Raw genomic sequence first — 17,489 nt, forward strand, 5'->3', positions numbered from 1 at the left:
GGACTGGAGGTAAATGTTATTTTGGTTAGTGGTGTGCCCCAGGATTTTGTAAATGTAAAAAAGGTGCCGTGGCTCAAAAAAGGTTGAAGATCACTGGTCTACTCCAATGGTGATCTTCAGCTTTTATTGAAAATGGGTGACTGAGACAAGCTGTTAGGTATTTGCTGTGTCTCCAGATTCTCAACTTTTTCTTATGGCCAGTTGTGATCTGGATTGATGTTGTCTTCTTTCTCTGCAGGCCACTGAATACTGCAAACGCCACATGTGGAACTAGAGAAGGAGGTCCTAATAGTGGAAGAACATTGGCTCTGATGTTCAGAAGTCCATCTGGAAATATGATTTGGGTGAAAAATTGTGAAAAATCTGAATGTTGGCAGAAGCCCATCTTCCTTTCCCACCTTAAGCTCTTGGTACCAAAGCAAACCACTGTTTTCTATGTGGATCAAGTTCCGAATCATTTTTTGCTTTGCTTTGAACTATGGTGAGAAAGGAATGTAATTAAGAAGAAGAGGGTGGAAAGATTAAGAATTTATTGGGATTGTGTTTATTAATAGCAATAACCGATTTTAGGCAGGTAAAACAACCATATAGTCCAAATAACCAAAAGGGGTAATTTATGCTGGGGTTTTGAAGTGAATAGCAATGTTGCCTTTTGAAGATTTCCTTGCACCGTGGGGAGATGCTTTAAGATGTTGTTGAACAAAACAGATTAGATGCAACAACAGCTGCACATATAATGGATGTGAAGAGGTGTTGCACCAATGGAGCATTCTTCTTCACAAAGGAAATAAATGTGATCTTTAAAAAAAAATGTCAAGGAACATTGCTGCTACTTTTTTTCCAAGAAGCTCTGAGTTAAAGTAACATACATGCTAAAACTGAAAGCTATTTTTGAAATGTATAGAAAAGCAATGAGGCTTTCTCTTCAATGTTTATGCACATTTTATTGGCTGAAAAAAGGGTAGATGTTGATCCATTTGATATTGACTAATTGGCAACAGTACCTTTACAAACCCTGTATATTTTCAGATTGGATGCTAAATAAAACCTTGATCCTTGAACCAATGCATATGTTGGGTTAACTTCTTGTGAGATTGGTGGCTGTATAAATTTGATAAATAAAAAATTATCTTGAAAAGCCATTTGTTCTTTAGTTGCTGAATGGTCTAATATAGGGTGTCAACCTCTATTTCATTGATTTAATTTATTCACATCAGAATAATGTTAGTTCATTATATACTGTATACTGCTGCATAATCCATACAGGACACCCTTATTACCCTTCCCTTGGTAGTCTTAAGAATATGTTACTTTATTGTTGAATGCAATTATCATTGTGATTGTTCTGCTGGAGTGTGTGCATTCAGTCTAAAGTAATGATGAAACCTATGGCAAAAGGGTTAACATGACATTTGGGATAGAAAAAAGCACACACAGAGTTACCAAATTCATGTGTAATGTATTTCTGGTTCCTTTAACAGACCATTCCAAAAACTCTCAGCACATCGTTTGAAATAAAAGAACAAAAAAAAAAAATTACACACCAACACTCTTTGACATTCAGAACCTTAATTAGTCACTCTGTTTGGTTGCTGAAATACATATATTTTGTGTAAGCCAGTAGAATGAAAAGATGCCTTCAGATTTCTTTTTGGGGAGAAAATACGACAACACGGATTGATGCTGAACAGATTTATGGAGCTTCCTGAAGTTTATCACACAACCATTGCGTGTGTGAGACCAAACGGAACATTGTGGAATCATCTTAGCTGCATTCAGTTGGTAGTCACCATTCCCTGCTAGCAGGGTGGCAGGAGAACATATTTGATCCAGTCGAGAGAACCTGTTAAGAGAGCCTTGTTGACCCTACTGATGGAACATGGCACCATGATTATTGCAATTATAGCTTTAGGTTTATATCCCAGGGCCTCCCACAGCTTTTATTTGAAACACTTTATATCTGAAAAACAAAATTAAGAGAGCGAGTCTCTGAGTGTCCGATCCCGAGAGCCTTCATCCCTGGAGCTAGGCTCTTCAGGAGTGCTATCACAAAAGGATGTCTTATCTTGGTCAGATTTACTCTGGAACAGGCGATGGCCTGGCCTTGGGGTGACCCTGCCCTCCGTCTCTTCTCTTGTCCTTTAGTCTGTACTCCTGCTGCAGGAGTCTGTGTAGGCCCAGGGCTACACCAGGGATGCCACTTCTAGTCATAACTCTGTGATTTCCAGTGGGCTCTCCATGATGACTTCTCTCATCTTGTGCATAGGGGTGGATTTGGCAGACTCGGTACGAGCATTTCTGTCACAGTAGGACCCACCTTCAGCAGTCAGTGTCTCTAAGGAGCGAGCTAGTATTTTCTGGTCATCCTCAGGAAGGCTGTTGAGGTCCGAGGTTAGGAGTGTGCCTGTGCTACCATGGACCACATGGATACCATCAGGCCCCTTGAGCTCAATAGGCTGCTGATGCCGAAATCGGAGGCTCCCTTCACTGGGGCTCCTTGGTTCCTCCTCCTCTTCATCCAGGTCATTCTGGATCAGCTGGAAAAAAGAATCAGGATGAAAATCAGCATATCACATATTTTGCTTTTTCTCCAGCTAACGTTTCCACTGTTGTCAACGGTAAGAATACTGCTTTTCTCCGCCTGAATTAGAATAGAGTCCTGCTGGAACTATTTCTGATAATCATGGTTATATCTAAAACCTAGGGTGTGTCTCCCATTTCTGCACATGCCTTTCCTTAAGCTGTTTTGCAGAGAGACAAAAATTAGATTCTCCTTTTCCTGATAAAACTATAAAACTAATGTATTATATGCAGTTAATAGTATAAACCAGTGTTTCTCAAATAGAGCCCCCCCATTATATGTAGTTAATAGTATAAACCAGTGTTTCACAAATAAAGCCCCCCATTATATGTAGTTAATAGTATAGACCAGTGTTTCTCAAATAGAGCCCCCCCATTATATGCAGTTAATAGTATAAACCAGTGTTTCTCAAATAGAGCCCCCCTATGATATGTAGTTAATAGTGTAAACCGGTGTTTCTCAAATAGAGCCCCCCCATTACCTGTAGTTAATAGTATAAACCAGTTTCTCCAATAGAGCCCCCCTATTATATGTAGTTAATAGTATAAACCAGTGTTTCTCCAATAGAGTCCCCCTATTATATGTAGTTAATAGTATAAACCAGTGTTTCTCCAATAGAGTCCCCCTATTATATGTAGTTAATAGTATAAACCAGTGTTTCTCCAACAGAGCCCCCCCATTATAGGTAGTTAATAGTATAAACCAGTGTTTCTCAAACAGAGCCCCCCCATTACCTGTAGTTAATAGTATAGACCAGTGTTTCTCCAATAGAGCCCCCCTATGATATGTAGTTAATAGTATAAACCAGTGTTTCTCAAATACAGCCCCCCATTACCTGTAGTTAATAGTATAAACCAGTTTCTCCAATGGAGCCCCCCTATTATATGTAGTTAATAGTATAAACCATTGTTTCTCCAATAGAGTCCCCCTATGATATGTAGTTAATAGTATAAACCAGTGTTTCTCCAATAGAGTCCCCCTATTATATGTAGTTAATAGTATAAACCAGTGTTTCTCCAATAGTCCCCCTATTATATGTAGTTAATAGTATAAACCAGTGTTTTTCAAATAGAGCCCCCCCATTATATGTAGTTAATAGTATAAACCAGTGTTTCACAAATAGAGCCCCCCTATTATATGTAGTTAATAGTATAAACCAGTGTTTCTCAAATAGAGCCCCCCATTACCTGTAGTTAATAGTATAAACCAGTTTCTCCAATATATCCCCCCTATTATATGTAGTTAATAGTATAAACCAGTGTTTCTCCAATAGAGTCCCCCTATTATATGTAGTTAATAGTATAAACCAGTGTTTCTCCAATAGAGTCCCCCTATTATATGTAGTTAATAGTATAAACCAGTGTTTCTCAAATAGAGCCCCCCCATTATATGTAGTTAATAGTATAAACCAGTGTTTCACAAATAGAGCCCCCCTATTATATGTAGTTAATAGTATAAACCAGTGTTTCTCAAATAGAGCCCCCCCATTACCTGTAGTTAATAGTATAAACCAGTTTCTCCAATGGAGCCCCCCTATTATATGTAGTTAATAGTATAAACCAGTGTTTCTCAAATAGAGCCCCCCTATTATATGTAGTTAATAGTATAAACCAGTGTTTCACAAATAGAGCCCCCCATTATATGTAGTTAATAGTATAAACCAGTGTTTCACAAATAGAGCCCCCCTATTATATGTAGTTAATAGTATAAACCAGTGTTTCTCAAATAGAGCCCCCCATTACCTGTAGTTAATAGTATAAACCAGTTTCTCCAATAGATCCCCCCCATCACCTGTAGTTAATAGTATAAAGCAGTGTTTCTCCAATAGAGTCCCCCTATTATATGTAGTTAATAGTATAAACCAGTGTTTCTCCAATAGAGTCCCCCATTACCTGTAGTTAATAGTATAAACCAGTGTTTCTCAAATAGAGCCCCCCATTACCTGTAGTTAATAGTATAAACCAGTTTCTCCAATATATCCCCCCTATTATATGTAGTTAATAGTATAAAGCAGTGTTTCTCCAATAGAGTCCCCCTATTATATGTAGTTAATAGTATAAACCAGTGTTTCTCCAATAGAGTCCCCCTATTATATGTAGTTAATAGTATAAACCAGTGTTTCTCAAATAGAGCCCCCCCATTATATGTAGTTAATAGTATAAACCAGTGTTTCACAAATAGAGCCCCCCTATTATATGTAGTTAATAGTATAAACCAGTGTTTCTCAAATAGAGCCCCCCTATTATATGTAGTTAATAGTATAAACCAGTGTTTCACAAATAGAGCCCCCCATTATATGTAGTTAATAGTATAAACCAGTTTTTCACAAATAGAGCCCCCCTATTATATGTAGTTAATAGTATAAACCAGTGTTTCTCAAATAGAGCCCCCCATTACCTGTAGTTAATAGTATAAACCAGTTTCTCCAATAGATCCCCCCCATCACCTGTAGTTAATAGTATAAAGCAGTGTTTCTCCAATAGAGTCCCCCTATTATATGTAGTTAATAGTATAAACCAGTGTTTCTCCAACAGAGCCCCCCCATTATATGTAGTTAATAGTATAAACCAGTGTTTCTCAAATAGAGCCCCCCATTATATGTAGTTAATAGTATAAACCAGTGTTTCTCAAATAGAGCCCCCCATTATATGTAGTTAATAGTATAAACCAGTGTTTCTCAAATAGAGCCCCCCTATTATATGTAGTTAATAGTATAAACCAGTGTTTCACAAATAGAGCCCCCCATTATATGTAGTTAATAGTATAAACCAGTGTTTCACAAATAGAGCTCCCCCATTATATGTAGTTAATAGTATAAACCAGTGTTTCACAAATAGAGCCCCCCTATTATATGTAGTTAATAGTATAAACCAGTGTTTCTCAAATAGAGCTCCCTCCATTATATGTAGTTAACAGTATAAACCAGTGTTTCTCAAATTAGAGCCCCCACATTATATGTAGTTAACAGTATAAACCAGTGTTTTGCAAATAGAGGGGTGCCCCTCCCAGTGTTTCTCAAATAGAGGGGGAGGCACGAAGCGATGCCATGGGGAGGCGCATGACCCCGGGGAATGTGATTTTTTTTTGCCACAGGAGGTAGGGTTTTTTTGCACCAAACAATAGCACACATCACAGAGCAGGAGATATGAAGTGCAGATAACACAACCTTAAGAGACACCATGGAAAAATATTTAACATGGATGAAAACATGGATGAAAAGAAAGGAGGAGAGAGACAGAGATAATGAGGCAAACGTAAGTCTCCCAAAAGCTAAGATGAAGAAATATGCCGAAGCTTATGTAGCGCTTGGCTTCCCTGTGACTATGGTGGGAGATAAGGAAAGACCAGTATGTTTACTGTATCTAAAAATGTTGGCAGCGGACAGCATGAAGCCAAATAAATTAAGATGCCACTTAAACACATTACATCCCAATCACGCTGATAATCTGCCTGAGTTTTTCCTGTGAAATGTGCTGAATATTGCAAACAATCATCCTGGCAGAGGGTTAGGGGTGGTGGTGAAATGTTTACTTCTTCCTGTGTGTGTGTGTGTAAACAGAAAGTAATTGAGAAACACTGGTCTTAGAGTGGACACAGTCTGGATTGAGCACTAGCTTGGTTGTACTGCCAACCCACAGTGACTGGGATTGAGATTTCTGAGGTTGATTTATGAAACATCAATGAGCAGAATAGGACACAGCAATGTACATTTTCTATTGAATTTCCCAAAGAGTGAAGCCCCTGTATTCCCACAGATTAGCCCTCATATTATCACATTGGCTCAAGTTGCTGGCAATTCTATTTCGACTCTATCCAATGAGACATAATCTCTCTATCCTTCATCGAGATCCTAGGTTTGTACTTTGGCATTTCCCCACCCACTCCGAATACCTATCACTTTTGGGCTACAGGTCCCCCAATCCTTTGTCACAACTGATTAGAATTGTTAGATAATGAGATCTATAAAATACACGAACACACAAAACAAGGAAAAATACATTTCGCCTGTTCAAATGAAGAGTGTTAAGAAATCCTGTCTTCAATAGGGTAGAAATAACTAAAGTTAATATTTGGAAAACCTTGCTGTTGGAAACAGAACTCCAGAGAAAACTACAGCTGCAAGCACCATATACAGTGGTACCTCTACCTAAGAATGCCTTTACTTGCGAACTTTTCTAGATAAAAACCGGGTGTTCAAGATTTCTTCTCAAGAACTATTTTCCACTTACAAACCTGAGCCTCCGAAACTGTAACTGGAAACGGTAGGGAGAAGCCTCTGTGGGGCCTCTCTAGGAATCTCTTGGGAGGAAACAGGGCTGGAAAAAGGTGGGGAGAAGCCTCTGTGGGCCTCTCTAGGAATCTCCTGGGAGGAAACAGGCCCGGAAAAGGCAGGGAGAAGCCTCTGTGGGGCCTCTCTAGGAATTTCCTTGGAGGAAACAGGGCCTGAAAAAGCAGGGAGAAGCCTCCGTGGTGCCTCTCTAGGAATCTCCTGGGAGGAAACAGGGTCTCCACCCTCCCTGTGGATTCCCCAATCGCACACATTATTTGCTTTTACATCGATTCCTATGGGAAAAATTGCTTCTTCTTACAAACCTTTCTACTTAAGAACCTGGTCACGGAACGAATTAAGTTCATAAGTAGAGGTACCACTGTAATAGGTACAGAAGGATTCAGCTCTGAAAGATAGACACTCCAACCCAGTGGGCACGGCAAACATTTTCTTGAACCCCGTGCACACACGCACTCTACCTCAGACACTGAGGACTGGTCCCCATGGCTGGTGGTGGCTTTATGCACCATCCGCTCAGCAAGCAGTCTTTTCAGCCGCATGTAATCATCCAAGACTACCTTTAAAAGTGACGCCTAGAAGGAGGGAGGGGAATAGGGAATAGGAAGACATTATACTGGACTCTTTGGGACTGAACCTGCAATTAACTGGCCCTAGGAAATCCTCATGAGAAATTCCTCTAAAGCCCAGTGGAAACACAAACAGTGGAAACAATGATCTGAAGACCATCTCAGATTTAGAAGAAATGCTTTGCAATCACATTAAACAGGACTCTGGGTGGACAATCAAAAGTTTTATGCTAAATTCAGTGATCCCTCAATTTTTGCGGGTTCAAACTTCGCGAAACAGCTATATCACGGTTTTTCAAAAAATATTAATTAAAAAATACTCCACGGTTTTTTTTCTATACCATGGTTTTTCCCACCCAATGACGTCATACGTCATCACCAAGAGTCACTTCTCTCTCTTTCTCGTTCTTTCCTGTCATTCTCTGCTTCAATCATTTTCTCATTTCTCTTTTTTTCTCCCCTTTTTTCTATCATTTCTCTCTCTCTCTCTACCTTCCACTCTCCCCCCTCTCTCTCTTTCTCCCTCTCTCTCCCCCTCTCTGTGAAAATGCCTGCCCCGCCTCTCCTGCAGCCCCCTCGCTCATAGCTGGGACGAAAGCGCTCTCAGCTAAGGGACTATGAGAGGGGAGGGGCGGGCATTCTCAAAGTGCTCAGTGGCTAGCGGCCGAATGAGGAGGATGAGAAGCTGTAGCCGCCAGCGCTGCTGCAGGAGGACCCGTGTCCCAAGAAAGCCAGTGAGAGGGGCGGATCGGGCGGGCGGGGGGTAGTGGCGAGGGGGCCGGAGGCGCTGGGGGGGTGGGGGTGGCAACATTCAAAACAATCTTTGCTGGCCTCTGCACTTTCATCGCTCCCCGCCCCCAACTTCAAGCCCGGCTCTTTGCGCGGACTTGAAAAAGGGTGCGTGGGGGTAGTTTTTGGCTGTCCATAGCCAAAAATCGTGTTTTTATTTCTGCATCTCTACATCGTGGAAATTCGACTTTCGTGGGCAGTCTGGGAATGCAACCCCCGCGAAAATCGAGGGATCACTGCAAACGCCAAACAGTGTCAAAGCCGCCCAGAGTCCATAAGGAGTTGGACAACCTACAAATTGTATTAATAAATAATATTTTATTATTAAATAATTTACTTTTTTTAAAAAAAATATTCTTTCCCTGTGACTTTTTAAGCAAAAGTCTCTTGCAACCTACATGGCAATAAATGATATTTGTTGGAAAGCTGCAGATGACAATGTCAAGGACGTTAATGGCATAGATACCCACCTTGATAGGCCCTTCTCTCATGATCTGGCCTAGCTTTGCAATATTATCGTATTCCTGAATAGCTGCCCTCAGATAGCGATCTTCTTCTGGCTTGGAAGCTGAAGGACCTCGTCCAAAGGTTCCCTAAAAAGAAGAAATGTAGAAGAACTTCTGTGGCCTCAACAGGCCTGAAGGAAAGATCGTAATGGATTTTTTCTCAGAAATTCTATTCAAATCCGTAACTGTTGGAAACTTTTCCACCCAAATCACTTTTGCTTTCTAGTGGCCAACTTTCTTGGTCAAACTTAATTATTAAGGATATCTGAATAAAATTGCATAAACATTTTATTTATTAATTGCTTCAATTTACAGGTTGCCCATCTCTTGACGGACTCAGGACGGTGTACAAAAATAAAAAAAACCCACAAAATTTAAAACCTCAAATATTAAAAAACATTCATCCGTCACTTATTCGTTACTACTGGCATTACTCTTTTGTTACTAGTGGCCGGAGGAAAATGTTGTCGCTCAGCGGCCCCACGCCTGCAAGCAAAGCCATGTTTCTAAAGCCTTTCAAATATAAAGTCTTTCGAATATAAATATAAAGGAGGTGCTGGGTTTCCCAGCAAATACAGCATCATATTATTTCACAGTCAACTTTATGATTTCTGACCTCAATCGGAAGCCAATCTAAAGCTACCATCCTTGTTTTGAGCATAAAAAACCCTGTGCTTTGGTTATCACGATTTAGACTTACAAAAATTATAACTTTCTATTCTATTCTGTTCTGTTCTATTCTATCCTAATCTAATTTTATTATTTTATGTACACTGAGAGCGTATGCACCAATGACAAATTCCTTGTGTCCAATCACACTTCGCCTATAAAGAATTCTATTCTATTCTGTTCTATTCCATTCCATTCCATTCTATTGTCATTTGGCGGGACCCAGGAGAAGAGCCTTCTCTGTGGCGGCTGCCCCCACCCTCCTTGCCTTTCATAAAGTTCTTAAGACCCATCTCTGCCATCAGGCATGGGGGAACTGAGACATCTCCCCCGGGCCTATACAGTTTATACATGGTATGTTTGTGTGTATGCTTGCTTTTAATAATGGGGGTTTTAGTGTTTTTTAAATTATTAGATTTGTTCTTATATTGTCTTTGTTATTGTTGTGAGCCGCTCCGAGTCTACGGAGAGGGGCGGCATACAAATCTAATTAATAATAATAATAATAATAATAATAATAATAATAATAATTATTATTATTATTATTATTCTATTCCATTCCATTCCATTCTATCAAATATCTGGATATAACAAGATAGTGACGTTTGACACGGAAAAACAATTTTAAATTGCGTGGAATCATAGCATAATAAAACAAAGCACTTGTTTACTATCCATTATGATTTTTTTTTGTTTAAAGGATGAAATATGCAAAAGGACACCTTAATGAAAGTATTCCCCCTTCTGTAGTTGTCTTCAATGATTAACACAACTATGAAACTATTAGGATATGCATTGTGATTTCACACATTGCCCCTCCTTGTTCCCCACATGTATTCACGATCACATTAGCCATTTGTTTTCCCCTACTGTTGCTACTTCTGAGCGAGTTAGACCATTAGGTTGCCGGATAGTTAAACCCTGATGCTAAGCAGCTATAATCTCACATGGGTCCTGGTGGGACTATTCCACAAGTCTGTGATTTCACTCAGGTTCTCAGGCAGATCGTCTTCATGTTCAGCTTGTGCCGCCAATTCCAGATTTCTGCAGAATGGGTCAAGCCACACTGGGTTTGCTCTGTCAGGGATAGATGGAGCCTACAATGAAACTGAAGCCAACCTTGGACAGTGTTTAAAAGAACACACCAGTAAAACAGGATTTTGAAAGAGAATGTCTAGTGAAAAGAAGAACTAGGGGTGGTATGACAGCAGTGTTCCAACTAGCTTAGTCGTCTAGACCAGTGTTTCCCAACCTTGGCAACTTGAAGATATTTGGACTTCAACTCCCAGAATTCCCCGGCCAGCGAATGCTGGCCGGGGAATTCTGGGAGTTGAAGTCCAAATATCTTCAAGTTGCCAAGGTTGGGAAACACAGGTCTAGAATAGTGTTTTCAACCAGTGTGGCGTGAGACAGGGTCCCCAAACTATGGCCCACATGACAGATATGGCCCACGGAGACCATTTATCCAGCCCACTGCCAGCCGCCTCCATCCGAACATAAACATTCCCCTCACAATCCCTCCGGCTATCAGTGACAGGAAGAGTGAAGGCACAAGGAACACTCACTGACCAATCACCTTCTAGGATTCATCCCGACCAGTAGCGATGAACCAATAGCAGGCCTCCTCTCATCCACACCCAGGAAGGTCCCTGCTCAGGCTGCCATTGTGTGGCCATGGCGAATAGTTGAAGCTGCTACTCTACTCCCCATGGTCCCGATTTCTAATTGTGGTTTAATGCTAAAGTTTGCTGATCTTCCTTTGGACAGTTTTTGGTTATCTGTCGCCAAGGAGTTCCCCATTCTGGCCAACAAAGATTGCTCCCGTTTTCAACCACATGTCTATGTGAGCTGAGCTTCTCAAGCTTGACTGCAATAAAAATTAAAACCAGAGAGAGACTGAGAACTGTTGAGGAAGAGCTTCGTGTGTGTCTTTCTACCATTCCTGCCAGAATATCCCTTTTGTGTTCATCGAAACAGGCCCAGGTTTCACACTAAGTGAGTATAAATACATTTAGAAACTATATTATTAACTATATATATAATAAGTACTGTGTTAGAATGTCATTTTGTGTCATTTTGGTTAGTGGTGTGCCCCAGGATTTTGTAAATGTAAAAAATGTGCCACGGATCAAAAAAGGTTGAAAATCACTGGTCTAGAATTTAGGTCAAAGGCAAAAGTAGGGGTTTTCTCAGCAAACTCAAAATTATTACAGTGGTACCTCTACTTAAGAAGGAAGAAGGTGAGGTGAGGGGAATCAAAAAAATCCAAAACTTTAAGGCTTAAAAATCCTTCCCATGCTGGAGGGCTCCCCTCTCCTCTTGCTCACTCGCTTTGTAGTCGGCACCTTTCCTTCACTGTGGTGACTACTCGGCTGTCCAGAGCAAAGGGAGCACTTCTTTTCTCTGGGTGCTGGCAGAGGTTTATTCTCTGTCCAAGAGCCCAGAGAAAGGAAAATGCTTCGTTTGCTCTGGACTGCCAAAGCCTCATTAAGTGCCACAGAAAGGCTCCTCTGGCAGCCCAGAAAAGCCCAAGATGGCCGGGATTAAAGGGGGAATGGCAGGAAACTGGCCAGGCCTTCATACTCTGGGGGGAAATTATTGATGCTCTCAGAGAGGGACCGTAACTTGGGCATCCTCCTCGATCCACAGCTTACATTAGAGAACCATCTTTCAGCTGTGGCGAGGGGGGCATTTGCCCAGGTTTGCCTGGTGCACCAGTTGCGGCCCTATCTGGACCGGGAGTAACTGCTCACAGTCACTCATGCCCTCATCACCTCGAGGTTCGACTACTGTAATGCTCTCTACATGGGCCTACCTTTGAAGAGTGTTCGGAAACTTCAGATCATGCAGAATGCAGCTGCGAGAGCAATCATGGGCTTCCCTAGGTATGCCCATGTTACACCAACACTCCGCAGTTTACATTGGTTGCCGATCAGTTTCCGGTCACAATTCAAAGTGTTGGTCATGTCCTATAAAGCCCTTCGTGGCATCGGACCAGAATATCGCCGCACAAATCCCAGAGACCGGTTAGGTCCCAAAGAGTTGGCCTTCTCCGGGTCCTGTCGACGAAACAATGTCATCTGGCGGGAACCAGGGGAAGAACCTTCTCTGTGGCGGCCCTGACCCTCTGGAATCAACTCCCCCCAGAGATTAGGATTGCCCCCACCCTCCTTGCCTTTTGTAAACTCCTTAAAACCCACCTCTGTCGTCAGGCATGGGGAAATTGATTCCCCTGGGCCGTTTCCATTTTATGTATGGTTTGTATGACATGTATGATTGTTTTTACATTAAGGGGTTTTAAACTGTTTTTAATTATTGGATTTGTACTGTTTTTATTGTTGTGACACGCCCTGAGTCTTTGGAGAGGGGCAGCATACAAATTTAATAAATAATAATAATAATAATGCCGCTCTCAAATTTTCTAGGAAATTTTTCCGGGTTTGGGTTCCTAAGTAGAAAATGGTTTTTAAGAAGAGGCAAAAAAATCATGAACACCGGGTTCTTATCCAGAAAGGTTCTTAATTAGAGGCGTTCTTAAGTAGAGGTACCACTGTATTTGCAAAATGTTCTTTTTCAATCCCTTCTCAGATAGGGCAAGCTATACAATTAATGGACCCCTAAATTTAACAGGGAAGCAGGAGATGATGACTTGGGCAGCTGATTATTAAACTAATGAGGACAAGAGTCATATCTTCTAACTGGAGTATTCATGAAGACTGCATTACTTTAACTGGGAATAGATTCCGCTCCATGACAATGAAGCTCTGATGGGCACCTAAATCTCCAGTCAAATCATACATAAAATAGTCCTGTGTGAGATTTCTGTGAGATCTTTTCCAAGCATGGAAAAAATAAGATTTTATTTGATAAGATTTTAGTTGAATTTATTTCTATATAATATGACTAAGATTAAAACTAACCTTGGACTCTTGTTTCTGAAATCTGAACTTACCCATCAAAGGAATATTTATTTGTGTTTGGCATATCCATGATATCCATGAAATCTCGTTTACCTGCAAAACAGAATGTGCTGAATTTACCAAGAATAATTTATGTCAATTGGTTTAGAGTTTTATCTCTTGGTATTTCTTCAATATGGCCTTTCTGGAGTATGATTTTAAAAGCAGACTTGTATCACTGAAAAATTAGCAGTGAATCTTTTCCCCACCAGTTCTTAGAATATCAAATAAAATTTTACAGATTGACATTACTTCCCCACTAACAGTTTAATCTGAAATATGTAACTTTTCTCCACCTAGATATTAGAGCCAATTGTTCCAGTCTTGTGTTTCCTTTATTGCATGAAAATAACATCAACAAAGAATAATAATAAATCTGATACAGAGAACAAAAACTAAACATGCAATTATTAAATGGCTATGCAAGGCACCTGGATGGAAGAATAGGGTTAGAAATTACAAATACAAAGATTGAATATTTACACTGGGTTTCTGATGAATAGAATCTAATTCTGTGTTAGCCTTTTGAAGGGTAAGTATTACTTCAGATCATGCAGAATGCAGCTGTGAGAGCTATCATGGGCTTTCCAAAATATGCCCATGTTACTCCAACACTCCGCAGTCTGCATTGGTTGCCGATCAGTTTCCGGTCACAATTCAAAGTGTTGGTCATCACCTATAAAGCCCTTCATGGCACTGGACGAGGGTATCTATGAGACTGCCTTCTGCCGCACGAATCCCAGCGACAGGTTAGGTCCCACAGAATTGGTCTCCTCCGGGTCCCATCAACTAAACAATGTCATTTGGCGGGACCCAGAGGAAGACCCTTCTCTGTGGTGGCTCCGACCCTCTGTAATCAGCTCCCCCCAGAGATTAGAACTGCCCCCACCCTCCTTGCCTTTCGTAAACTCCTTAAAACCCACCTCTATCAGCAGGTGTGGGGGAACTGAAACATCTGCCCCTGCCTATGTAGTTCTTTGTGTATGATATGACTGTATGTATGTTTTCTTTTAATGTATATTGGGGTTTCTTGTTTTTTAGACTTTTAAAATGTATTATTGTTATTTTAGATTCTAACTATTAGATTTGTCATTATATATTGTTTTTATCATTGCTGTAAGCCGCCCCGAGTCTACGAAGAGGGGCGGCATACAAATCTAATAAATAATAATAATAATAATAATAATAATAATAATAATAATAATAATAATAGGATATTTCAGCACTTTATACATTGCTGTGGACAATCTTTACTTAATTTACCTTCTAATTAATGTTGGGAAAACACTGCTTAATAAAACCAAAGAGACACCTAGTGTGGAAGCCTTTTATAAGTTGGTATTATGAATTATGACATCTACCAATTAACATTTCCCCCCCCACAATGAAAAGTATACATTTTCAATAGCGTTTACCTGCGGAACCCGCAACAATTGCTTTCAATTTTCTTTTGTGTCTGCAAAAAAATAAATAAAAGTAGTAATCAACTGGAATGGGCAAGAAATATAAATATCATGATATTTTTTCCTAAGCTTTACATGAATTCGATCAGGCTTCTCACCCACTGCTTTCTTCCCAAGTAGAAAAGGACAAAACTGGCAGATTCTTAGCTAAAACTGCCCTTAATTATCTATTTATTTATTTAGTAGATGCATATCTTATCATACACAACTCATGCTAGTGTACATCATGTTTCTTCTCTCTGTTTTCCCCACTGTAGCAATTCTCTGATTGGCTCCAACTCACCCAAACGATGTCTGTACCTAGGAGAGGAGAATTCACAGCGTCCTAGTTTCTAGCCTAGCACTTCAGCTCCTTAAAAAGCCATCATTTTAAAATCATGGGCAGATCAACACAACATCTGCAGATTTTCTCCAACTACACAAACTTTATCCAGCTAAGGTAATGACGTTATTTAAGAGAACAGTAAAAAAATGTCACGCTGAATATTGCCAGCCCTCAGAGACCATCCAGTAATTAAAGAGTTAACTTTGTGTGTCTTTCTAAGATCCTCCTATTATGATATAATATCCTGCCAAAACTAACATCACTTCCTCCTTCTTCATGCTAAAACTCCATTCTCCATTTTACCTCTATCATGTGAAGACATATTTGTTTTTGTCCCTCGTGACATGTTTTATTTTTCTACTTTTATATAATAAAAGAAATCTTGTTTTTGAACAAATGACTGGGCTTCCGTCCATCGCCTCCGCGGGGGTTAATGTTCAAACGGACATTAATCAATTACAAACCGTGACACAAAAGCTATCAACTTTTGTACTCTTCAATCTTATTTAGCCTTTTATTTACCTATTTATTTATTCAGAATATGAAAAACTACTACTTCACGGTTAGAGCACTAAAACAAGCAACTCCAAATGGCTTTACTCAAGGATGTCTTGAAAGCATGATTATAAATGTGGCCACAATGCAATAATTGTAGTTCCAAATATTTGTTATGTGTAATGTGCCAGCGATATTGATTTTCTTATAATGCCCTGGCTTTACTCTGGGAACACTTAATTTGGTCTTCTAATAATAATAATAATAAATTTATTGTCATTGTCAAAAACAACGAATTGTCATTGGCAACGAAAGTCGTGTGACACCCAGAGACCAGTCCCACCATACATAACATCAGAATAGGTAAATTTAAAAATAGAATAAAAAATAGAATAAAAAATAGAATAAAAAATAGAATAAATGTCCCACCCACTACAAATTCCCCACCCTGAACCACTCAACCATCTACATGAAAAACCGAGTAATATTGTCCAACAGTTCACTGATGGTGACCCTTTAGTTCGTTGTTAAGTGTGAGTATAGCTCTGTGATAAAAACTATTCAGGAAACATGTGGTCCGAGTTCTAGTTGTTCTATATCTTCTGTTATTATCGTTACTATTATTATTATTATTTTATAGTGTCATTTGACTATGGTATTTGAAATATTCTGCCACCTAGGGGCAGATGGCTACTCACGCAGTTCTGTAGTACCAGTTCATGAGGATAAACAACATGGCTGCCAGGAAGAGGAGAATAGCCAGAATGATTATTGCCATCTAAAAAATGACAAGAAACAGGGGGAAAAAACAAAAAACAAAAAACAAAGCAAACCATTGTAGCGGGGAGTGGAATTTCTAGAAAAATTCTTGGCCATCAAACTTCACCTGCCTTATGGCCCTGACTGGAGGGTATCATACTTCCAAGATGTGCTCATGTTCAAGGCACTGAGGGAAAGAGAAACATAATGTATGGCCAATTAATCATTTGGTGCCAAATTCCATTAATCTAAGTGAATTGTTTCATCTAACCGTCTCCTCTCTTTGACATCATCTACTGGAATGCAAATGGGGTTAGACCTGGAGGTATGCTTTCTAGCTTCTTCACATAAAAGATACATGACTTTTAGGGCACTGATAATACAATAAAAGCAATAGCATTTAGACTTATATACCGCTTCACAGAGTTTTATGGTCCACTCTAAGCAGTTTACAGAATCAGCATATTGCACCCCGACAATCTAATGAGCCGGGGTGGTGCAGCAGGTAGAGTGCTGTACTGCAGGCCACTGAAGCTGACTTGTAGATCTGAAGGTCAGCGGTTCAAATCTCATCACCGGCTCAAGGTTGACTCAGCCTTCCATCCTTCCGAGGTGGGTAAAATGAGGACCCGGATTGTGGGGGCAATAGCCTACCTAGCTCTGTTAAAAAAGTGCTATTGCTAGCATGTTGTAAGCCGCCCTGAGTCTAAGGAGAAGGGCGGCATAAACATTGAATAAATAAGTAAGTAAGTAAGTAAGTAAGTAAGTAAGTAAGTAAGTAAGTAACTAAGTAAGTAACTAAGTAAGTAACTACGGTAAGTAAGTAACTAAGTAAGTAAGTAACTAAGTAAATAAATAAATAAATAAATCTGAGTCTTCATTTTACCAACCTTGGAAGGATGGAAGGCTGAGTCAACCTAATAATGTAATTATCTCAATATTGTTTCTGAAATTTTGCTGAAGGATACAGTTTGCGTTCATTATAGTAATTGACCAGCATGTTTATCTTTATGCTACTACAACTATCATTGTCATAACTTTTACCGGGGTGAAAGGGTGCATCATAGGACAATAACCAAGATGCCT

General features: G+C 39.9%; 2 protein-coding genes across 2 annotated transcripts in view; one reads left to right on the forward strand and one right to left on the reverse strand.

Moving 5' to 3' along the window:
• LOC139168329 (prosaposin-like) overlaps positions 1–1,138 on the forward strand; it is a 50,918-nt gene extending 49,780 nt beyond the window's left edge. Inside the window, exon 14 of the mRNA XM_070753909.1 lies at positions 239–1,138. Within this exon, the coding sequence (XP_070610010.1) occupies positions 239–274 (36 nt within the window). The 3' untranslated portion in view covers positions 275–1,138. The remainder of the gene's footprint in view (positions 1–238) is intronic.
• The window catches only part of CDH23 (cadherin related 23), a 726,582-nt gene continuing 710,116 nt past the window's right edge, over positions 1,024–17,489 (reverse strand). Inside the window, exons 62-68 of the mRNA XM_070753910.1 lie at positions 16,343–16,422; positions 14,777–14,817; positions 13,355–13,415; positions 10,350–10,479; positions 8,698–8,820; positions 7,331–7,444; positions 1,024–2,537 (exon numbers count right to left, since the gene is read on the reverse strand). Of these exons, the coding sequence (XP_070610011.1) occupies positions 2,208–2,537; positions 7,331–7,444; positions 8,698–8,820; positions 10,350–10,479; positions 13,355–13,415; positions 14,777–14,817; positions 16,343–16,422 (879 nt within the window). The 3' untranslated portion in view covers positions 1,024–2,207. The remainder of the gene's footprint in view (positions 2,538–7,330; positions 7,445–8,697; positions 8,821–10,349; positions 10,480–13,354; positions 13,416–14,776; positions 14,818–16,342; positions 16,423–17,489) is intronic.

This window comes from Erythrolamprus reginae, chromosome 5 (assembly GCF_031021105.1).
Source record: "Erythrolamprus reginae isolate rEryReg1 chromosome 5, rEryReg1.hap1, whole genome shotgun sequence".
NCBI lineage: Eukaryota > Metazoa > Chordata > Lepidosauria > Squamata > Dipsadidae > Erythrolamprus > Erythrolamprus reginae.